Source organism: Thermobia domestica, chromosome 3 (genome assembly GCF_964235325.1).
Source record: "Thermobia domestica chromosome 3, izTheDome1.hap1.1, whole genome shotgun sequence".
Classification (NCBI taxonomy): Eukaryota; Metazoa; Arthropoda; class Insecta; order Zygentoma; family Lepismatidae; genus Thermobia; species Thermobia domestica.
The window spans coordinates 247646150-247671482 of record NC_137456.1 but is presented as its reverse complement, the minus strand read 5'-3'; the positions used below and the strand labels follow the sequence as shown (position 1 = coordinate 247671482).

Genomic DNA, 25333 nt, shown 5'->3' with positions numbered 1-25333 from the left:
TCTACATATGGAATTTATTTAAAACCTATTCGTATCTCTTGTAATAGAGATATCATAAGAACTTCTTTTGAATATTTTCTAATTGATTTTGATAGGATTTGAAATTTGGAGACCAAATTATTGATGCATTATTCCAATTTACTTCTTTATTAAATTATTAAATAATTATTTAATAAAATAGGTATCCGTCAAACTCTGCGTGTTGTAATTGCAAAAACCAATGTTCTATATGCTTCTGCTACTATATTACCAAAGTGCTTCCTAAGCGTCATATTGCGTATAAACACAGCGCTCAAATCTTTATTTTCATATTTTCTGGTTATATCAAAATTACTAATATAATATTTATCATTGTCAGTACATTTACAATTAGTACATAATAACATTCAGCATATAATAACATTTGATTTAATTTTAATGAATTTTCTACGTTTCATTGCAATACAGAATTTATATCTATTTGTAACCTTTGCTTATCAATGTCAGTTGTCACTTCTTTGCCAACTAGGGAAATTAAATTTTCCTATTTTTCGGTCAAAAAATCGAAATTTTCAAAATTTATGTTTATAAATCCGTACCTATACGTACGAACGCAAGTCAGCTTACGCCAGTCAAACATCTTTTCTTACTCAGGTAATTAGGGGATGCATAAAAAATTCGAATTTAGGTTCTAAACTTTGATATTTTTTTAACTTTTCTATTTACCATAATCATTTTTTTTAAATTACAAGCTCCATTTCTTAGATATCGACATGATACTTCTGTGATGTATTAATGGGGTACCAAAGTTTATTTTAAGACAACTCGCGTCTGTCCCATAGCAGTGTTTCCAGCCATATAACATTTTAATTCCCTACTTTAGAGGGAAAATATCCCTTTTTTCCTCTTGTTGGCTGTATTGGGACAAACTACCAGTATCTGAAAGCCTCTTCTTTGGCCTACATAATACACCGTAGAAAGATTCACTTGGATAATTAGGTGAAGTACGGTTGAGATTTACAGTAGACCTTGTTCTCTAAGTGGAAAGTTAGTTCTGATTTTTTAAAGGTAAAATGAGATATTTTTAATTACGTCAGCGTTTCCCAACCGGTGTGCCGCGAATGGACCGCTGGTGTGCCGCGAGGAAATCGAAACAAAATTACTAATTCTATAGCAACCAAATTGCAAAACATAGGGAAAAAATGTACATTTTTGTATTTCACATTACTATGAATTTCTACCATGGAAAAAAATACTGTAATTGTAATATATTATTCTACATCTATTACTGTGTAGCAGACAGTATTTCGGCTCGTACACATTTCCACGGCTAGCTGCTATGTTACGCTTCAATTGAGAGTCATACTAACACCGAGAATTGTAAGCACTTGTACGGTACGCGTCAAGTGAACGTTCGTAGAACACTCATTCGCACGTGAATGACAGAACAACAATTTGTTCAATAGGTATGTTTTGACTTCGACGCATCGCAAGCTGTGTGATTGCAATAATATCCACCGGTTTTGGTTAAAACAGCAAAGTTAAAAGTACAAGACATGTGTTTGTTCGTTCGTTATTTAGTGATCTTCGTTCTTAGTGAAAGGTTGGATACAGTTTTCGAAAAAGAAAGCGTATTTTTAAAAATCTGAGTCCTATATTTCATTGCAATTGTTTTCTATTTTAAAATTAGAATAAAAAATAAGCATAATGAATTAGCATAGGGGAAAACCAGTGATCGAGCTTTCATCTCTGTGAGAAGATCAGTAATCACAGAAAAGATGCCATGACATTTTATATTTGCAAATAATAATAATAATAATAATAATAATAATAATAATAATAATAATAATAATAATAATAATAATAATAATAATAATAATAATAATAATAATAATAATATCTATGAGTGTGCCGCGAGAATTCAAGTTACACCCTTAGTGTGCCGCAAGTTGAAAAAGGTTGGGAAACGCTGAATTACGTGCTTAGTTTATTAGATATCGTCAAATATCCTTCTACGATGTATTAGTGGGGTACCAACGTTTATTCTAAGATAGTTTGCGTCTGTATGATATCAGTGTTTCCAGCCATAGAAAATTTTAATTCCCGATTTTAGGTGAAAAATCGGAAAATTTCCCACTTTTCCCTCTATAATTTCCCTCTTGTTGGTTACATTGGAACAAATGTAGCAGTATCTGGAAGCCTCATCTTTGGCCTACACAATGCACCGTAGAATGATCCAATAGAATAATTAGAGAAGCAACAGCACCTGCACAACTTGAGTTTTGCTTTTGAGGCTGAAGAAGTGTCAAAATTTCGTGTGTGCGATGAGCGAGATTTTTTTTCTGTCTTTGTATGGCAGCCAACGACTTCACGTTTTCACTGTAAGTTTTCGACACACCAAGGAATTTTTTGAGGTGACTTGGACCCATAATATGACAGTGGTGCCAGCTCCAAAAAATCTTAAAATTCAGTTAGGGATTTTTTGTGAATTATCACCCCTACATTTCCCTCCCAATTCCAACACTGCAATCAAACAGCCATAAAATTGCAACATCCTTCTTCTAAAGAAAAAACAAGGTCTTAACCATATCAATCGGGTAAATATTCTCTGAGTTATAATTCATTAACTGAAAGTCTACGAAAACGCCAAAAATGACTAGCTTCTGAAAGGGTTAAACCTGAGCTGATCCTTTTGAGGTCTTACTACGTCAAGAGTATCAGCTAGCCGTAAAAACTAGAATAAGATTGTGTATAGGGATCTATTGTAGACTGGACTCTAGTGCAGTAGATGTAATGAATAGTGTTTAAGGAGTGTTACGCATAATACCAATAGAAGACCTGGTAATGCTAGTGGGGGACGTGTGCACTTCTCAATCGACAAGATGGATAAAACATTAATTTTGAAGGTTTCGTAAAGTCAAACACTGATGTCATTGGAAGCCACTTCACAACTAGAATATCTATAATCAAACTATTATAATACTCCCACGTGACTTATTTAAAAACTACAATATCTTTTATTTTATGATTACGAAGATTTATCTTTTCATTGTCAAAATGCGCGCCGAGGATATATCGACAACATTGATTACGTAACTGCTTGGTTGAAGTTCAAGTGGAAAATAGTCTGTGATGAACAATCGCACGTATATTCCTATTGAAGGGCCAACGGAACAATCACATGATTATGATATATATACTGTAGGGTAACTGTGCTCTTCCTAGCAGTTTGCAGAATTGATTTGTGGTTTGTAAAGAAAGTATTGAAATCACATCAAGCAAACTTTAAATTCAGAAATGTTTCGAAGTAGTTTAGCTCTTTTGCTGTTAGCTGTGGCCGGGTGCTATGGATTGTTGAGGTGAGTAATTTTCATGTGAATTGGTTTATTGCTGTATCATCGTGTTCATATGTCAAATCATCAGGTGTTACAATATTTATATTACAATACTTGACGAATGGGCTAAAGCATGTGCATCATATTAAAACACTACATGACATACTATATAATTATAACCAACTACGTAATTTAAATTTTATATATTTACATATGTCAAGAAAATATGCTATAAGCACACCACGCGGAAATTGTTTGTATTTAGATTCTTGTCATTTGGTTGTGTAGCACATGCAGTAGTATTAGCAAACGTTTAATGATCATGTATAATAATATAGTGTCCGCAGATGTGAGCCAGAATTACTAAAAATAGATAAATGGATAAATAAAAAATCAGAAATGGAACGTTTATGGATATTACATAGTTCTGTTGTTTGACAATCTAGCATAGGTTGGATGTGGTTTTTCGCGCTATAGTTTTATGCATATCGTCGTCAGCAACTCAAAACCTGCTATGTGCATTTTGCAAGAGAAGCGAAAAGCAGTATCCCGGTTAGATTTTTCGCTTTATAAAAGTGATGTTATAAGTAATATTTGATGCTGCACGTAACTTGATATCTTCTCAAGTTACTTGAGAAGGTATCAAGTTACGTGCAGCATCAAATATTACTTATAACATCACTTTTATAAAGCGAAAAATCTAACCGGGATACTGTTTTTCGCTTCTCCTGCAAAATGCACATAGCAGGTTTTGAATTGCCGACGACGATATGTTTTCACTGTCTGTTGAACCGTCCTATAAGTAAATGTGCACCAAAGATGCCCGGGAATGTAAAAATTTTTTAGCGTAGTAGGAGTGCATACTATCCTCATCAGGAAAATATACATAAATCGTGCATTCATGTGTGGCTCACATTTTCGGAAATTAATCCATTTTTTTTTTTTCGTGCAGTTTAAGAACACTTCGAAATAGTTGTTGCGAATTAAAATTCTTTTTCTAATGTTAATATGGTTATAGTTAAGGAGCCGTACTTCCCATTTAGGGAAGGACGAGAAACGCCATACTTTCAGGAATTATTCAATGACTATCTAGGATGTTAAAAAGTAGGTAATAGACTGAGTTCTTGCCCTATTTACGCTGGGCGATATGAAATAACCAGGAATAATAGTTGAAAATTTAAGGTACTTTCACTAGTTGTGCCTGTTCAGATAAGAATCTGAAACCACACTGTTTTGATAACCTATATTTCTTGAGGAAATATACTCCTAAGACCTTTAAACATTGTTTTCTATGGAGGGGGAAGTGTATCTCTTGGTACAAATTTACATTAGGGGGGCTTGACCGTTATAACTGCAGGGTTCATAAATATAATCTAGTGTGTAGATGACATTGTGTTAGATGGCCATTAAAAGCAAGAAGTGCATCCATAGAAAACAGGTGGTTCGGCGGCGATATAGAGCATGCGGATAAGCAAAGGTAGTGGAAAGAAAATGACATGAAACCATATACCTTACGTGTAGGACTGCTATAGGACACATTTATGCTCACACACAACCTTCAATGACCACATTACTTCATCATAATTTCCTTATGGCGCATTACATGGTAAAGGTCAGACACCTTACATTACGTTTTTTCATACAATAACACGTATTACAGGTAAGGTACCCATATTTTTTTATATTTAGACATTCGTCGTTTGACGCATTTCTGCTGAAAATTTTACAAATGTGTGGTCCTGAATTCGAAAGCAGTGCAAGTACATGTGAAGTTCTGGTGAGATTGGCAATGGTGGGCATGTGCGTGAAAAAAAAAAAAAAAATACACGTACTAATGTGCTAGGTGATTCCTGAAAGTAAGAAGTGTATCTAACCCGATCAGCGCTGGGCGTAGCTGGTGCTCCGCGCAGGGGTACGTCCGAAGGTCGCAGGCGCGTCGTCGACAGTGGATATGCACTTAAATGAAGATATTGATATACATTTTGTAATGGCATTGTTGGTTATATAGGCTATATACAGTATGTAATGAGAATTTCCTTTGCATTGGAACATTCCTGTCACATAGCACTTGGCTTCATCGTGACTTCTTTAGACGTAATGTATAGTTAAAAGGATATTTGCACTATATAGGCCTATTTGTACATTATTAGGCATGTCAGAAGTAGGATTCTCATGTATCTCGAATTACACATTACTCTTTTGCAATATGTGTATTGTAAATTTTATAGATCTGTGGATCGAGAAACTGCATCAGCACTTTTTTTTTCTACCAGAATAAAGTAGAGTAGGTTAAATTAAGCTGATGCTTGTATGTTGGGTTTACAAGTACTTTAATGTGGGTTTCATAATGATACGAGTTTCTAGAACACTTGTAATGGTTTCACACTAATAACACAACACTTGTAAAATAAAATACAGCTTTTGTACACTGTATAGAATACTAGACAGGCGGAAAACAATACCTAATACAAAATGATACACAGAGAATGGAAAAGTATATGATTGGATCAGGAATTGAACCAGGGACCTTTGGTGTACCTTCCCGATGCGTTAACCACTACGCAACTCAGTTCGCTCCCTGAACAACTATGCCCTATGCACCCTCTCTCTCTTTAAGTCGGTGTTGTTTCACTCAGAGCACATGGTTTATACCACACCTTTCTGTTGTGCTTGAACAATTCAGTATCGACCTGTAGAACCTCTGTAATGGTTGTATTGTCTTTATCTTAACAAATGGAAGAAACAACCGATTTTTAACTCAGCAATCATTCTATAGGTGCAAGTTCGGTGATACACAAAGAGTGAAAATTGGCATGGCTCGATCGGGACTTTAGTATCTAAAACAGTTCTCCTTTATATACACTCATTTACTGTAACCGATGTATAGCACTTCTCATTGTTTTAGGCTAGTAACTCTACACTATGCTGAAGCAGGGAATTCATGTTATCATTCAGTTCAAAGTCTCTTGTCACGATTTCTATCGAGGAATTGAAAGCTTAAAATATATAAAACGATAATCACCTGTGGTTCTGTATGGTTGCGAAACATGGTCGCTTACTCGAAAGGAAGAACATAGACTGAAAGTATTTGAGAACAAGATCCTGAGAAGAATATTCGGACACAAGAGAACCGGGAATGGGGAATGGCGTAAACTTCATAACGAATTACTACATAATTTATACGGTTCACCAAACATTGCTAGGGTCATCAAATCTAGCAAGCTCAGGTGGGCAGGTAATGTAGCGAGGATGGAAAAAAGTAGAAACTCTTTCAAAGTCGTAACTGGAAGACCAACTGGAAAACGACCATTAGGAAGATTAGGCACAGATAGGTGGACAATATTAAGATGGATCTAGGAGAAATAGGAATACAAAATAGAAATGGAATCCAGTTGGCTAAGGATAGAAGTCAGTGGAGATCTTTTGTGAACGTGGCATTGAATCTCCGGGTTCCATAGGCCGTAGAGTTAGTTAGTTAACTCAACACTTGTAAACATAAAACATAGCTGTGCTACTTACTAGCATATTAAATCAGTCGCCTGCAAGAATTTATTTCTTAGAAATACGTCTTGATACCCAGTGTGTTTAATTTTCTCTGTAAATTTTGCAGAATGCGTTTCGTGTGCATGCTCGATGATTGAAGTCATGGTGCTTGTTAAATGACATCCAGGCCACAAATATAAATTTTATGGGTAAAATACTTCTGAGGAAACTTGTAACGAGTTTTTACTACCAGCTTTAATAGAACACCCATAGGATTAAGCATTAGAACACAATAGTGTGAACCTGGTGTATACTCCTATTATTTTGCATATGTTTTAAGTCACTTTGACATCAATTAGTGTAGAACTCTGCACTCTTAACAGTCTATGATACTTGCTCTCTTTCGCTGCTATGCCCCATATTATTATGTTTATAGCCACAATATATTGGACGTGATTATTCACTATGATTATAGTCAAATATGCTTACCCATGTATTGTCATTTTGTACGGCGAAGGTGGCATGATTGCCTGGGAAGCGTATATTACTAAGTGGGCCTCGAATTTGAGAATGTACAGCTGAAATTATTTATTTAGGAATAAAGACTAGTGACTGAAGGATGAACTTACAGGTGCCATACGTCTACTTAAAGAAAGTTACGTAGTTATTCCCTTTAGGTTGATAGTGAGAATGTGGGAGAGAATGGACCAATCCTCCCAAAAATTCACGGATACGTTTTCCACCACAAACTGACATGACCTAGAATCGATCCAGGAACCCCTCACATCTGAGGTGAGCGCTCTACAAGGCCTACTGACCCACCGTGGCCGCCACTTCTTAATTAAAATAAGAAGTTTTGAGTGATGTAAGCATCACTATTACATTATCCTATGTGAGAAAAGAGTTTCACGTAGTCTGCACATACTGACATGTTATATTCACTAGTTAAAATTCAAATATCGAATAATTATGCGAAGGATTGTTCGAATATTGAAGACGAATATTCGATTTATTGTTCGAATGAAAGTAGAAAAAATGTTCGAGTAATTGCAACAGCACTAATATGCAATTCAAATATTTTATGTCACCTGACATACAATAGTTCGCTACTACGCTCTATAAGTCTATATTACATGTTTGTTCACTCGGGCTCTCACTCTTTCCAGTGCCACAAAATAAATCTCTTATGCAGGCATGCAATGTAGAAATAGATGATGGCTAATAATTGTCATTATTCTTCATAATTGTCAACTTGTACATAGAAGATGCTAGGTAGAATTCTATATGCGTCAATAGCCTCTTAAATATTTCAGGATATATGTGTATTCTCAAAAAAATGGCACACATTTATTGACAGTATGTCTATTCTCCATTATTTTGATCTGGGCGGAAAGGTACAATAACACATCAATAGGAAAATATCTAGTCTGTCGAAAAGTGCTTCAGTGTAAACTCCGCTTTTAAAGAGGAACATGTTGCAATTTTAGTAATATTCTAATTTACGATTCTTTTAGTCGAGAAATGGCCAATATGAGGATTCGCTTTAGTTAGAGGTTTGAAATTGGACATACAAAACTTTTATTAAAGTGAAGGAAAACTTGTACCACCATTTTCAAAAATTTCACTTTTGGAGGGAAAAGAGGGAAGTTTCTATAATATTCAATTTGACAAATTTCCGTTTTGTATTCATTAAGCCTTCTCTTCGAAGAACGAATACTTCTGGTATTTCGATGATTGTTGATTTTACAACCTATGACGTAGAGTATGCGGTTTAACAGTTTCTGCTAAGGAAGGTACTATTCTGATAGGCGACTGAATAATGCGACTAGGTTATAAGAAGTGGGTGTCGTTTCAAGTCTCAAATAATTGGATTCAGTGATAAATACATACCCTTTGGTGAGGTGAAACTAGTACTGAAAACAACACATACAGTAATACGTTAAAAAATGAAACCCAACTAGAAGTAGAACCTACCATAGAAGCCGTATGAGTTAGTCCACCACAAATGCCAGACGAAGCCATAAAACTAGTGTGTTACGTAAATGGTGGTCTTTCGCGATTTGTTAAGTCGATAATGGTACATTTCCTTTTACGAACAGGATAATTTATATCCTGCAGCCCCCCTCCCCCTCCAGCCGAAACCTTCCTGTCGCTAAATATTTCCGTAATTCCCTAATTGTACATATTTTTACTTCTAAAGCTAGGTGCACAAGGCAATACCTAGGAGGGGAAGATGTAAGGCTATATGTTACAGATATATATTGCTTTATGCAGTGCACAGGGTGGGGGCCTACCTTCCTTGCAGGCAAGTTTAAAGGCAAGGTATAATTCTAAACTGTCGCAGTCTTTTCTCGCGTTCATATGCTAGAAACTTTACTCAAACAGTATCAATAGACGCACTCTCCACTTTGCACCTGGATGTCTTCTTCACACCGTGCGTAAACATTATCTCCTCTTATGTATGAATTTAACTTTAAAGCCGTTTGGACAAGTAATATTTATTTACGTGGACCAAATTCATATATAAACTTCAGTTTGATAAAACTGTATTTGAACATTGTCATTATGATATAAACGACTCTATATGGCAGCATTTACACAAATTAGGAATTGTGGTCAAGTCGCGAATGCGCATACTTTCTGTGATTATAATTTAGGGTTCGTTCCACGCCTCTGACAAAGCCATCCCACGGTAGACAGTGGGGCCAATCTCATATAATACCGATGGTGAAAAGGGACGTTAACCTGTAATCAGTCACTGATGGGGGAATGAAGAAACCGAAAGACAGTTCTATGAATCACAATGAATTTGTTGTAACCAGAGATGGATTAAGATTGAATTACATATTCATTGTAAAAGTCTCATGTTGATCACGCAGTGAGTTTATTCCATTATGCAATTGAAATGAAAAGGGGAATACTGAATTTAAGTTAAAACTGTCGTCAGTAGAAAAGCATAATATAAAATAGTGTATGTATTAGCACGAGCTATTTTGAAAGTTTTTATTTTTTATTTGAAGGAAGAATATCCACAAGTATGTCATAATTTACCAGTGAGAGAGAGAGTGTGTGTGTGTGAGTATGAATTAAAGTAATATATATATATATATATATATATATATATATATATATATATATATATATATATATATATATATATATATATATATATATAAAACTACAATTACCCTCTTAAGTGGGCAGCTCGGTGGTCCATTTTTTGGTGATGTATTCAAAATGAAAGAACGATTTGAGTTGGAGTCTTCAATATTTATTTACTTCGGAAAGCTTATATTAGTTGCTTTTCCGGACGTGGAAGTTATTTTGGCTACTATTTGTGAGATCGAGGGGCGTAAAATATGTGGATTTTTTAAGTAAAGGTCTTGGTTATACTGTTATTAACAATATCGTCCTTACGTCACTGTTTTATTATAAAAATGTGTGGTCATGCTCACTGTACTTATGTAAGATTGTTTATCTTTGAAGGGTACCTTTGTATAAAGTTCAGACGGTGCGAAGTTCGCTGAAAGAAGTTGGAACCCAAGTACAACAACTTAGGCTGAGATACAGCGCATATGATGGAGTTCCTGAACCCTTGTCTAACTACATGGATGTAAGTGTCCTTTTATTTTTTACTTGTAGTTATGTCGTCTATTTATGACTGGAGTAATAATGGTAACAACATCTTAAGTTGTAACATCTTGCTCTTTTATTTTACTTGGAATGGGGAAAGAAAATTGAAAAATGATTAGTATTGAGAACTTGCCTTGCACCACAAAAACGCAAGGTGCCATCTTAAGAACTGTAACAATGAGCTTATGACTGACTCAGTAGTGTTGATAAAAATAGGGACATTAATGTAGAAATCTTCCGATATAGATTCTCCAAGGTAAACTCTCGGTACTTGATATTTTCCAGTTTTTATGAACTCTTTCGCTAACTGCTTCATCAGATATTAAGGGGCAGATGTGGGAAGTCAAAGGTAAAAGAAGAGAGAATTAAACGTGAAGTGTCCAGTTGGGTGTATGTATTTATATTTGAAATAATCAGTAATAAAGTGGAAAGGAATTTTTGCAGGATGTCGTTTACGGTTTATACAGTGAAGGTACTATCCTAGAATTCACCTCGTGGTGAGATTGAAAGAGTCCTAGCATACTTGTTTTGATAGCCGCAAGATTCGAAGTTCCGTCCTTCCGAAGTTACGAAACGAGGACGCACACTAGATGCTGTTCAACCTGCTGTTTATACAAGTTTCTTTTTTTTTCTCTTTCTTTTTATGCGTTATTTTAATATAAACCTACATTACATCTTTTTTAGGTGGAAAGTACGGTTCTATTTGAATCAGTTTTAGGAAGCACATAGTCATGATCCATCATATTGACCTGATTATATATAATATAATATAATTATAATATAATATAATTATAATATAATATAATTATAATATAATATAATATATAAAGAAAGAAATTTAATGTAACGTCCCACGGTGGGGTGAGTACTGGAAGTGGGCGTGTTGCTGCCATCTGAAATACAGTATGACAGATGCTCAGCTCGACGAGCAGAGCCTTCCTGACTGAAGTTTCAATCTGTTCACGGTACCGGTTTAAAAGTTCAGAGGTAAAAATCTCCATAGAAACACATGTAAAGTCATTATACCTCATACTTGGATCATAGACTGGAGTTAACCTCTAACGATAAAAGTCATCATACTTCTCGTACCTTTACTCATAACAGTTTGTTTATGGCTTTATACTTTTCATACACTCAGTACATATAAAATGAAAGACCTACTAATTTAAGGCTCTTTTTAAGATTTATATTCCAGTCTTTATTTCATCTTTTTCGGAATTCATATCGAAACCTGATCGGAATTTATACGGAAACTGAAGATGGAGGGTATACTCAGATCGATGGGAATACTCTGTCGGAGCATAAGTAAAAATACATTAATAGCAAATTTTAGTTATCAGCATTGCCTATGTCCTACATATCTGACGAGTCACGGAGTGATCAGATAATACATTCCTGCGTGATGCGAAATAAGTTTTTTCAAGTCTGAGGGACTAGGCTGCGTATGCTTTTTTACGGAACATTTTATAACTGAATGTATTATATTCGGACCAATACGGTACTCCTCCCATGAAATCACCAGTCATGCAGTATTGGGTCACTTCATTATTTAGATGGGTAACTGTTGGAGAAAACAGATGTTAACTCAGCGTCGTGAAGACAGTTGAGGAATTGCTTTAAGGAAGAATAGGAGACTTAGGTCAAGGAAACCAGAAAACAATAGATAGAAAAAACCTCCATGTGCTGACTAAACGTCATCCTACTTAAAGTTAACGGTTAGTTGGCTTAAGATATCTGGGGCTTCGCTTTAGTGTGTTTTAGTTACGTAGATTTCCCAGGAGTCTTCTATCATTATTGTCACATTTTTTTTTTTCGCATGCTGTGGTTCTAGTATATGAAAATATCAAATGAAATTACGTTTTCAATTTAAACGTCCCGGGATTTTGTTCTTTAGGATAATGGAGGTGATAGTTAGTAAAAGTAGAAGAATATAAAAGTATTGGTGGAATGAGAATGAGGTAGGAAACTGAAGAACCCCTTGAAAACTCACAGACACGATGTTGTCCACCACGAACTCACCTCCCGGAATCAAACGAGAGACCTCGCACTACAAGTAACCACTATACAGCTGAGCCACCATATTCCCTCTTGGTGTAAGATTATTAATAAATTCAAAGTCCACCAGAACAATTTAGTTTAACATCGCTTCAAAGTAAGTTTACATTTTAGCTTGGGCTGTTCTTGAAATATAGGATGATTTTGTTTAATAACTTATTTATGCTGCATTTTGTAAGTGTAACATTTTTTAATTATTACTATTATTATTAATCCAGGCCCAATACTATGGACCCATAACGATTGGAACTCCACCACAGAAATTCCGTGTTGTATTTGACACCGGCTCATCCAACTTGTGGGTGCCATCAAAGACCTGCCATATCACCAATATTGCCTGCTGTAAGTATATTTTCGTACTGTTCTTTCACATGTATTTGGAAAATTGTTGTAAGGAGAAATAAGGATCTATAAATCGTCGGATGTGCTATCAATCGTTTTGAAGCTGGGGTTATTTAATGTTAGAATTTGTAAGATGATTTGACTGAAATGACACAGCGACAACATGGAAATATGCAAAATGAAATGAAATTTTTGAGTTTTACGTCCGACGGTTATGCCGGCTAGGCTAAAGGAGACGATGATTATGAAAAATGGTGGAATGAATAAAGTGGGAGGAAACGGGAGAACCACGAGGAAACCCACGCACACACTGTTTGTCCACCACAAAGTTCACTTGGCGGGAGCAGGGTTTGAACCCGGGAGCCCATGCACCATAGGTGAACGCTCTAACACTGAGCCACCGCGGCCCCCATGGAAGTATGCATTATCTACTTAAGGCAAATTAGTAGTAGTGATTTGATTTGATTTTAAGTTTGGTGTTACTTTCAACAGCGAAGCTACCTATATAAGACATGGAATTCGAACCATATGAGCTCCCACCGGGAATCGAACCCAGGTGTTCTACGCCAAAGGCGCGTATGCTAAACGCTTAGTCACGAGAAAGCTCAAACCTAGTATTAGCACTGAACACAAATTCATTTCGATACAGTCCTAATTAAGGAAGTATGCCAAAGAAAAAAAGTTTTTTAGTAAGCACATTTCATAGTGCACGTGTTATAATTATCTAGCAAGGAATTGTAGCACGCCAGTGGAAAAGAAACATACGATACAAGTTTTTGTAATAATGCTGCAGAAGCAACTCGGTCGAAAAAGTATAAAACTCTTTTTGAGGCCAGCCATCCTGAAAGGTTTTCTTGGTTTTTCCTCATTCACGCCAGGCAAACGCTATAGGTCCTAACTTATAGGTCCCAGGCCGCTTCCTTCCTTCCCTTTCCTCGGACAGTGTACTCGTCGAGGGACGTCAACCCTCAAACGTGACGGGCTAAATGGTCATAGATGCTGAAAGCCCAGAAATTTAAATCCTGATCCTAATCCTAATGCCTTAGAATTTGCAGTCATTTTGTGTACTCAGTGAAGTAGAAGATAAGGGAACCAATGTTCTTTTTATCGTGTTAGAATTCTCTTTATTATTATTATTTTATAGCTAGTGGGTAGGCAATAAGGGCGTCATTTTTAAATGATAGATTGTGGAGTTGATTTTAGATAGTTGTACGTTTGAAAGAACTTCGTTACATAATTAAAAGAAAATTATAGTTTGAATATGCTTTGTAATATCATGTGATTGTTTGCATGCAGATATTGCATATTACTTTTGCAGAATACCATTCAAATAGTTTAAAATTTGTTCAAATATTTATGGTTGTCTGTTTTGTTTCAGTGTTGCATAACAAATACGACAATACAAAATCCAGCACATATATTAAAAATGGAACAAATTTCGCTATTCAGTATGGATCAGGCAGTTTGTCTGGATTCCTTTCCACGGATACTGTTAGTGTAAGTATAGTTTCTGTAACATTCATTGCTGTTTTAAGTCTACATAACTAGATTTCTGAGTTTCTGTTCACGTATGATCGTCTTTATTCAAATGTAATTTATACCTAGTTCTCATACATTGACAAATTAAAAAAAGAAAAAGAAAAATGGGAGAAGTTTATGCAAGGTTTTCAAAACGCTGCTGCTTTAGACTTGTTTGGACGAGAACCGACTTTTTAAATAAGAAATTACAGATGCACTTACATTAGAAATCAATCTTTCTTCATTACTCTTACTTATCACTCAGTAATCAGGATACCAACAGTACGAAATTATCCCTTGCAGATGTGTAAACATGTTCTCTCTTGGTAATGTTTTTTGTTTTACGTGTTAAAGATCTAGAAGAACGTACAAAGAAACTCACATTTATCCTACTACGACAGTTATAAAACTATCCTTGAGAACTCTTGTCTTCCAACACTAGAACAAAGGTGTCTTAAGATTGATTTATTATTCATTCAGAGAGTAACTCAAAATATTTTGGACTGTCCTGACTTAGTTTTTTCATTGAATTTTCATGTTCCTTCATTAAAAACACGTATATTGATGAAATTACGAATCTGGAGAATAACAGGTTTGTATGATAGAATATGTGTAAATAACAATGGATTGGATATATGTGATATGTCGACTAAGACATTTAGAAATGCAGTTATGAGTATGTAATTTTCAACACTCTAATTGGGCTATAACCTGTTGTGTAGAAAGTAAATAAATAAAAAATGAAAATAAGAAGCAATAAAAAAATCTTAACTTTACTTTCTTCAATCAGATTTTGAAGTTTTTCTTAAAGGTAATCTCGCTTTGTTAATGCTTATTTTGAAACTGCTTTCTCTTCTTTCTTTCTTAGTGGTAATAATTTGGCATTAAAAATTAAATGTTTTGAAATAGTAATTACAAGAACGTTATTGTTAGATGTCCTGTTTTAATTTTTTCTTCAAGCATGACAGAATTTATAGCTTAGTACTGATAGGTGCGAAAGTTGTATGTAGTTACATTTTGTCCCTTTGGTATTCTGATGAATCTGTTAACACGTTCTTTAGCAGTGAAGTTAAATGAAGAAAAGGATAGAAAATTAAAAAATAAACAGTATTATTTACTATAAAATGTACATATTACCGGTATTAGTCTGTATTAACTGAGTTAAATTTGTTTTCATTACCTAAGTACATGAGATCAGAGTTGTTTATAGGTAGTTCTTAACTCCACTAATGAAGTCTGCCAAGTATTTCAGAATCGTGGATTTTTAGCATAACTCATTTTGATAAATTAACGTACATTTTTTCAATCCACTTTGCTTTGAGAATTCAGAGTTCCTACTGGTCAGGAAAATGGTGCAATTAAGGGAAGCTCAGGGAAAAAGACTGAAATCAGGGGAATTTTATAAAATAATTTTTTCTAACATTAATTGTACACCAATTTCAGCTTAATCAACCATTATAATACCTATTTGGTAAGGTAAGTGGAATGTACTTATAAGAAATTGATTACTATTTGTCTCTATAAAATACATGTTCTCATATATAAATATTCTCCGTTATTTATTCCTTATTTTATATGTCAACGTCATCCGACACATGTCATAAAAGTCAGGGAATTTCCTGCCAAAGGTCAGAGAGAAGTCGGGGAAATAATTTCTCCAGATCAGTAGGAATCCTGGAATTACAGCAATAACTATAATAGTTATAATTGAGCAATTACGGACCTTGACTAAATCGAATATACTAAAAGACCTATTTGAAAATATAGCACTAAAGAAGGTATTGGAATAATATTGTTAAGGTATGAAAATGATACAAAAATTTGGGCTATGAGAGAATATTGTCAGCATACTCGAAACAGTGGAGTAAAATTTGATTGAAAGAAATTTAATATTATTGTAACATTGAACTTAAAGATACACGACATAACAATATGTCGTGAAGAAAATCCTATCCCATTTATTAAAAGATTTTTTTTTTTTTTTTTTTTTTTTTTAAATAAGAGAATTGTGCAAGAGATTCTGATTCCATTCTAATCTCATTATCTTCAGTGTGATGATGGTGAGTCTCGCACAGCCCTCATGAAGGACTTTGATATATCATTAAATTGTGGTAGGTGTAACTGTAATAGAATTAAAGAATTCCTTGATTCAGAAATTTGCTTCTTGTGATTTCTGATGACAAGCTGCTCAAATGTAATGGTTTCGGACTTCGGTTAATTCTTTGATTTCTCAGATTTCTCTGTACCGGTTTTCTGGTTCCTGGAAGTTTGCCATAATATAGTATGTAAGTTAGAGAATATAAAGTAATAGCCACTGAAAAACGCTGATTAAAGCTATGATAGTAATTTTTGGGCCAGATACAGATCTTTTGTGCACCGTAAATTGAAGAATCTAAATTTTTTCGTAATCAGTGCGCATTTGCTTCGTCATATGTTTTTGTTGCATTTTATGTTACTTTGTCTGTTTCAGATTGGAGGATTGGCAGTAGTAAATCAGACCTTCGCAGAAGCTGTGAGCGAACCAGGCTTAACCTTCGTGGCAGCAAAATTCGACGGAATCTTAGGTTTGGGCTACAGCACAATCTCTGTTGATGGAGTTACACCTGTTTTCTACAACTTGTACAAACAAGGACTCGTTTCCTTTCCAGTTTTCTCTTTCTATCTTAGCAGGTAGGTGATTAAAGACAATAATGAAGCAAATCTATACATAAAAAAGTTAATTTTTTTCTAAAGTTTAAGATGTTTTGAGTTCATAAATAACTTTCACATAGTAAATTGTGTGATTTCAACGTAATATCTCATTTTAGTAAGCAGTTATTTGAGGTAATAGTTTGTTGTATAAATTACCGGTATTATTCAGTATAGAAACTAAACTGTCAACATAAAGAGGCATTCTGGGTAGTAAAGGTGAATTCAAAACTTCCCTATCGATTAGTTACTATTATTATTGTTGTTGAGTTTTCAATTATTTTTGATTTTTTTTTTTTTTTTTTTTTAAAAAAAAGCTCATTGCATTGAAGTAGTTTTCTTTATATGTATAGAATAACAGGATTGAAGTATTCAGATTACATAATTGCTTGCGAAGCATTTAGAGGATTGTATCTTTACTTCTTTATATTAGGTTTCAAAGCTGATATTGTTAGTGTCCTAAAATGTTGACAGTAAATAACGATAAATAAAATGTAGTAAGTAACGATAAAGTGTATTGTTCAAGTCGAATCCAAACTTTTTTTTTTTTAAGTATCTTTAATAGAAATCCTAGTTGAGCAGTCTTTCCTGAATATCATCCCGTGAAATTGCAAAGAGACGTTTATTTGCATAAGTATGATGTTTGTATACATTGTAGTTATCGTGACACCCCTTTCGTGTCTAAGTCACTCCAATGCCATCTATTAGCGACCAACTGAACTACGTCCAGACTAGCGACTAACACGTTTTCATCGTGCTGCGTCACCCTGTCTCTTAACAGGCATATCAGGAGCTTTCTAGACCTAGTGGTCGTCACGTCTTTTATTTACGTGACTCTCCAGTTTGCTTCACGACGCTGCGTGGACGCGAAAGTTGTGAAGCACCGGCCGGGAATCGAGCCCACGACCACGCGGACCTAAGTCTATTGCTCTAACCAGTAGTGTTCCTCTTATTATTTCTGTTAGCTACATTAGTTCATCAAAAACTTAATGAAAGTTAAACATCTACCGGTATCTAAAGACATCCGCGTCTATAACACTTACTGCAAACGTTTCAGCAATAAATTCTCGCTATTTACAGTATATACTTCTACATTGCGTTTAGCGTAATTTTGATGAATCTTCGTCCTTGTAGGAATAATGTTACAGTATTGCTCATGGGTACTAAACCTATCAAGTCACTATACTGTTTGAGTTACTACTTGAAGGGAAGAGCAGGGACGAATTGTAAATCTGAGCACGAAAAACCTCAAATCATTCTTCGCCATTTCCTCCTAATATGGCGTATTATCAAATTTATTTTCAGTTTGTAAGACATTAACGAAAATAAAGATGAATGTGTCAAATGATCAGCTGTTGAGAGATTTATAAATTTCACCAAATAGTTTTTTTTTTTTTTTTTTTTTTTTTTTTGCTTTTATTGCAAGTCTGAGAAATGTTCTTTGTACAAACCAACGAAAATAAATGTTGAACTTTCATTATTAATGCTGATGTGTGTGGTTTTGTAAGAAACTCTTCATAGAAATATGGAAAATAATGTAGGTATAAGAGTGTTTGGATAAAAGTGGCCATTAAAAGCTATGCCTATCTTTAAACAACAAAATCCTTTTTTTCAGAGACCCAGAAGCAGCTGAGGGTGGAGAAATTATCTTTGGCGGTTCCGACCCAGAGCACTACACAGGAGACTTCACCTATGTACCTGTAGACAAGAAGGGTTACTGGCAATTCAAGATGGACAAGTAAGTTCTAGTTATTGTTTAACGTTATATAGTTATATTTGAATAATTATTTTTAAAAGCTAACAGAAACGTTCTTCGTTCAGAACTACACAAGCCAAACGCACATTTGAAAATATTTTTGTATTCATATCTGTTCAGTGTATAATAATTGAAATTTTGTGCTAAATTTATGGAGATTGTTACATTTTATGTAAGAATTTGACATGTTCTTCTAGAATCAGTAATTTAATATATCAGTTACCTATATAAAGTTTCAAAAAAACTTCAGTGTGCAATATTGCTTTCATGCTTGTTATGTAAAAGTGATTTCTTTTTAAAAATCTTGTTGAATTTTGTTACACTAACGTGGCTTCTTACCATAACCGTTTGAAGTTAAGAACTCGGAGCAAATTATTGCCAGTAAGTTTTTAGGTAGCGTTGAAATCTTCACTTCAAAATAATCGCATGATTATTATATTTGTGTTGAAGGTTTTGGATTGATGACTATATAAATGCCAGCTGCTTCCTGTATTTCCTTTTAATTTTTCAGTTTATGGCAGTTGATGTTTTGGTTGGTTCTGTTCATTAAATTTCTGGTGGCGGTAAATAATAAAAATAATGAGTTGGCTGTAGGTTCTTTATTCAGAAGCAAGGCAATACTCAATGTTGGAACCACTAGAACTACAACGGTTGAATACTAAAGTAGCAAAACAATTACCACATGTTGTACGTTTACCATAATTCGCATGGTAGTGAAGGCTTTAGCATCTATGTTGATAGTGAAACTTAGACACTTGAAAGAAACATGAAATAAGATTACCCTTGTACGTATCATTCTTATATTTCTGTAGAGAAGACATTTCAAACCTACAGAGCTTCAGACGTAACCACTTTAAACTGTAGGTCATGTCTTAACATTGCCCTGCTGCTGACAAAGGATGTAAATACTAATCAGTAATCAAATAAGTTTCAAACCTACAAGATTTTTTTTTTTTTTTTTTAAAAAGAAATAGGTAAAAAAGGAATGACAAGGGAAACAGCATGAATCTGAACCCCGTGTAGGTAGTTTCATTGAAGTAAATTCCTTGCTTCCGTGAAGTAAATTCTTGGTTGAAGTGAAATCAGTTACATGCAGTTTTACTTTTGTAATTGTAGCTGTAATGAATTTTTCGTCACTTCTTCGAAAATTGAAGACGGACCCTGTATAGTTCGAAACATTTTTGGCAAAAATATACGAGTGCTAAGCGGCAGAATAATAATGTATTTGATATACGACACACTACACTATAACATGTTACTACAAGTTTCTAAGTATCCGATTTTTATTGATTAAATTCTGAAGTTCAGATCAGTTCTGTGTTGATTTTTATTACAAGTTTCTCTTTTATCATGTATTGCAGAGTTGTTGTTGGTAGCACCTCTTACTGTGCCGATTCATGCGAAGCTATTGCTGACACTGGCACCAGCTTGATCGCTGGACCCTCAGATGAAATTAAGAAGCTTAATCAGCAGATCGGAGCTACCCCTGTCATCAGTGGCGAATATGCTGTAAGTAGCTTTGTGTTCGTTTATGGGTTAATTACGCATAAGAAGTACAAGAAGAAAACACGAAATGAATTGTTAATTGAAAAGGAAACATATTTTTAGTTAACATGATTACAAAACACATGTGTAGTCATCTTTCAGAGGTAAATGAAGATTTCACAATTTCATGCTATACTTGATTTTCTAGGTCTGAGTTCTGAGTTGGCCTTCATTCTAATATTGAATGCTTATTTTTCTATATTAACATTTCCGCAACTGCGGTCTTTCATTTCATACATAATTTATTTTAACTGTCTATTTCAAATATGTTTTGAGCCCTTTTCGCCTTACATCCACTTATAATATGGAACACATGTTTAATACTAAAAGCAGAACAACATACTTTCTGGTGATCTTTCTTTCTGAATGTCTGAATCGTAGTTCATCATATGACTTTAATTGAGAGCATAAATTTAAATATATATATATCTTTTTAAGTTACTGACAAATTTTAAGGTACATATTTTAAGAAACTAAATCTTACCTTGCACGTCGTACTCTTAACATAATTAGTAAAGTTCCAAATTCTCTTTAACACAGTTCCAACCCCCTGCTATTGAAAATTAAGTGCAGCATTCAAACAGAACATTTAAAAAGTATGACGATAAAGGAGACGTGAACCACCTCTACATAGTTTTAATGAAAATTATTGTAATGGCGTTGTGGTGTAACTTTCTTGGGTAAAAACTTTTGTACCAACTTTATATCAGTTTTGAAATAGCAAATTGTTTCTCTTCTGGTAGGGCAGTACTAATACTGTATTTACGTAAATTCCATAACAGGCATTTCATATATCTATTACTGATAAATAACATCTATTTTCTTCTGATATATGATATCTTTTTTTTACTGTAGGAACAATATATTTTGATATTCTTTTACGTAGAGTATGAAATTGATTTTAAATTTCCTGCTCTTTACCAATAAAACAGAGAATAGTGTTTCCCATATTTCGGAAATACTTTTGATTCAGATGATCGGTAAAAATATCGGACATTTTTCTCGTGTGTGCTATAGTTAAAGAACATCTATGATTTCGTAATAGGACTAGTCTTCTGCGCAGCCAAGTAGACACAATGTGTTCCGAATAGTGAGAAATGTAACGTTCCTCTATCAGTCAATTCTTCATATTAATTTTGTTGAAATTTTTGTGGTTATTATTATTACATTCTGTAAATACATTATTATTATTATTATTATTATTATTATTATTATTATTATTATTATTATTATTATTATTATTATTATTATTATTATTAATAATAATAATAATAATAATAATAATAATAATAATAATAATAAAAATAAATAAATAAATAGACTTGATGCTGAATTTCCCTTCTATCCGGAACATATCACATGAACTTTTCATATAGGTCACTTGTTACGCGAATAAGTCAAGTTGACAAAGATCTGAATTTACAGATTAATTGAGATCTGATATGATTGATATTTTAACAAATTAAATGGTGTCAGTGTGCAGGAGTGGTATCCAGTAAGATTGGGGTATTTTTATTTCTTAACGTTTTGATGAACTAATTTCTGTAGATATGAGAAGTAGGGAAGAGACCACCAGTTCTGTTTCCTTCCTTTGTTTCTCATATTCATGTGTATATCTGAGCATGATTTGAATAAAGGAATTCTGAATCGGAAACGAATAGTAAATACCGAAAAAAATTGAAAACCTCATCACACACACTACCGAAGTTATACTACAAGCTCTTTCGATAAAATCTTCGTATATAATTTATCTGCAATATGAGTTCAGTAATTTATGAATGTTGGTTGTCCAGACAGCAAAGTTGAACATCAACCTGAGGAATGGAAGGCCTGCATAGTAAGCTAGAGACCCGGATTCAATCTCTGTCCCAGTTTATTTATTTATTATTATTTGTCACTTTAAATTTAACACTTACTTCATACAAATCTTCTCTGTATTCCACAGATCGACTGTTCACTCATCCCCAACTTGCCACCAATCTCCTTTGTTCTTGGTGGTAAGGAATTCACCCTTGAGGGCAAGGACTACATTTTGGCTGTAAGTTTTTTTTTCTTTCTTTTAAAAACACGTCTTTTGACATAATTTTAACGTATACACTGTAAGCACTTGTAAGTAAATGTCTAGACATAAAAAGTATTATCTTAGAGGGTTTAGACCCCTCTTGAGTGGTAAAGGGTTTTGTTTATTTTGTTTTCGTATGTGATCGATAGATCGTTAAGATTGAAAAAGTTTTGAGTTCGACACATTTCTTTTTTTTAAAAAAAAAGTTTACTGAGATTTTGGATCATCTACGGGTTATCATCAGAGTGCAGCCAGAAAGATAGAAATCGCGGAAAAAAAAAGTCATCGTAATATTGTAAAGAAAGTTATATTGGTAATAACTAAGTCTATACACGAACACAAAAGCATTGTAATGTAATTTTGGGTTTTCTAGTGTACTCAGACAACAAAGGAGAAACGAGTTTAAAAGCAGAAAATAAAATTATTAAAAGTAATAATAACAAAAAAAGTTGAGAATAATGATTATTTTAATGTCAACTTGTTTAGTGTCCTTTTCTATCGTGTGGTGTACTCTATTGAGTAAGTGGATTTCCTCGGTTCTCCACTCCCCTTCCCTCGTCTTCATTCCATATATGTTTATACTGTTCACTTGAATTTGGTGATCCACCCCCTTTAGCCTACAAGGCGTAACTACGTGCCATCCAACTAAATGCACCCTGTTTAGTTTTGTGCGTGTGTTCCAGAACTTGTGAGATAAGCGTGGAATTGTTTTCCAGTCACTTTACATAGGTATAGTATTCAGTGAAAAAACACTTGTCAGTTATCACTATCATTATGAAAGGAAGATGTCAGTCATTTTGAGATAGAAATGTGAGAATATAAACTTTTTTTTTTTTCTTTTTCTTTTTTGCTTTCAATTATACCAGCTGTACAGAAATCGCAATGGTTATGAGTTATTTATAATTTATGACCCTTTCTATCGTCAGAGTGATATGGTATTCCTACAGATAAATCCTTTGCAGTTAACAGTATAAGGCCCTTAAGTTCCTGCTGCAAAAACTGATAATCTACATATATATTTAGAACATTTTTTTGTGTATATTTTTTTCGTCTTTGTCGGCGCGTTGCAGGCGAACTGAGTGGTTAACATTTTCATTTGATAATCTGTAGGTTCCGGATTAGGCAATAATCCTGACCAGTGGCTGATTTAGGCATCTTGTGGCCCTAAGCAATTTAAGGTCGGAGGCCTGTGACCTGCCACTACACCCACTCCGTAATAAGTTGTCATTAATAAAATTATTCTAGCATATCTTTGACTGTTTTGCTACATTTATCTTTTAGTATTCAAAGGTATCTTTGGAGTTAGTAGTTTAATATATGAAGTCACACAACGCTTTCTGACCGGTGTTGTGTGTTAACTATGTCATTTTGACATAAAATTTCGGTTTGTTACTTTAGAGTAATAATATAGGAAAAAAGGTATTGTTCCAAATGCTGATTTTTTTTTTTTCATTCATTTCATTTGGGGCCCTAGTTAGCTTGCTTTATTTGCCTATACGGAAATTCGACGCTGATCCCGACTGGGTTTTTTATAGGTCGAATGACTGGAAAATGCCATAGACTTTGCAGACATTCTTACGAAAATTCTTCCCATTGTTGATATTGCTGATGTAACATAATCACTATAATTGAAACATAACTGTATTTATATTTCAAGCACAAATACTAACATTATCTATGATAACTACCCCCAAGATGTATCCAAGATGAGAGAGAGAGAGAGAGAGAGAGAGACAGACAGACTCCAAACACATTTCAAACATATTTTTGAGATGAAAATTCTGTAAAGGTTTAACATAAAATACATCCTTGAAATCTAAGGACAGGCGATTAAGCTACAAGGATTAGGCAAGCGATTTTAAGGATATGGCCCATCTGGATTAATTATTTCATGAAGAATTTTCGCAAGAAGCTGAAATGAATGAGTGATCGAAGTCAGCAAAGCGTTCTGATAGGATCATCTTAAGACTCGAATATGACTCTAGAGAATTTATTATAGTTATTGGCTTTAAATTTTACTTAAATGTTAAATACATGAAAGTCTGCAGCAATTAACATTTACGTCAATATTGGGTGTTGAATTTCTCTTAAATTGATATTGAGGTTTGGTTTTATCAGCTTGTATGACTCATCACTGGTAATGTAATTTTCAGGTGAAAGAGCTGGGACAGACCACCTGCATTTCTGGATTTATGGGTATTGACATTCCATCTGGCCCCCTATGGATCCTTGGAGATGTGTTTATTGGCAAATACTACACAGAATTTGATATGGAGAACGACAGAGTTGGATTTGCTGAATCCAGAGATTAAATACAAATACTAATCTACAATGTACTCTATTAAAAGACACACCAAATAACATTTATAGTTTTCTTAAGCAATAATTGAGGCAGAAACATGGCATTTATTGTTTGAAAAATAAATTAGATCAGCTCTCCGTAATATTCTTCGTTTTAATAAGACTAAGATGATTCTGTTCTTGAAGGATTACCATAAAAAATATCTTTTGGTATATAGACGAGGATTTTTCTTTTAAGCCTTTGACGACCTTCAAAAAAGTTTTGTTAAAAGGAATGTGGTCTGCTATAGAATTGATTTTAACTCGATGTCAAAAGTAAAAGTAATTTCTAATAAAGCAGCACATAGTTACCATAGTAAGTTCAAAGCCATGTGTTCAGTGAAATTTGATTGTTTTAAAATGTGATACGAATACATAGTTAATAGTGTTGTGTTCAGAGACTAGCTAAAACTTGGTGATCCCTGAATAGTTGAAACTGTGATATGTATATTGATACCCACGCGTTATGTAGTGAGAGAATAGAAACTTCACATTTACATTAGCTTTGTATGTATATAGTTGAGCGTGTCATGAAACAAACTTCTGGTTTTGTAAATTACTTCAGTTTTTCTGAATAAAAAAATAATCTTTTAAAGA

At 34.1% G+C, this 25333-nt stretch overlaps 1 protein-coding gene across 1 annotated transcript; it reads left to right on the top strand.

Moving 5' to 3' along the window:
- The first annotated feature begins 3129 nt into the window (after nucleotides 1–3129).
- Nucleotides 3130–25333, top strand: cathD (cathepsin D). The gene is made up of 9 exons (XM_081752271.1): nucleotides 3130–3338; nucleotides 10284–10410; nucleotides 12704–12827; nucleotides 14206–14324; nucleotides 16816–17015; nucleotides 18649–18771; nucleotides 20151–20298; nucleotides 22280–22372; nucleotides 24550–25333. The coding sequence occupies exons 1-9, from the start codon at nucleotides 3277–3279 to the stop codon at nucleotides 24706–24708; spliced, it is 1155 nt and encodes a 384-aa protein (XP_081608397.1). The 5' UTR covers nucleotides 3130–3276; the 3' UTR covers nucleotides 24709–25333.

Bases quoted from the DNA above. Each gene is read 5' to 3' on its own strand.
- cathD (XM_081752271.1), top strand. From the start codon at position 3,277: ATGTTTCGAAGTAGTTTAGCTCTTTTGCTGTTAGCTGTGGCCGGGTGC. The intron at 14,325-16,815 runs GTAAGTATAGTT...TGTCTGTTTCAG, and splicing joins TTTCCACGGATACTGTTAGT to ATTGGAGGATTGGCAGTAGT. The intron at 17,016-18,648 runs GTAGGTGATTAA...CCTTTTTTTCAG, and splicing joins TTCTCTTTCTATCTTAGCAG to AGACCCAGAAGCAGCTGAGG.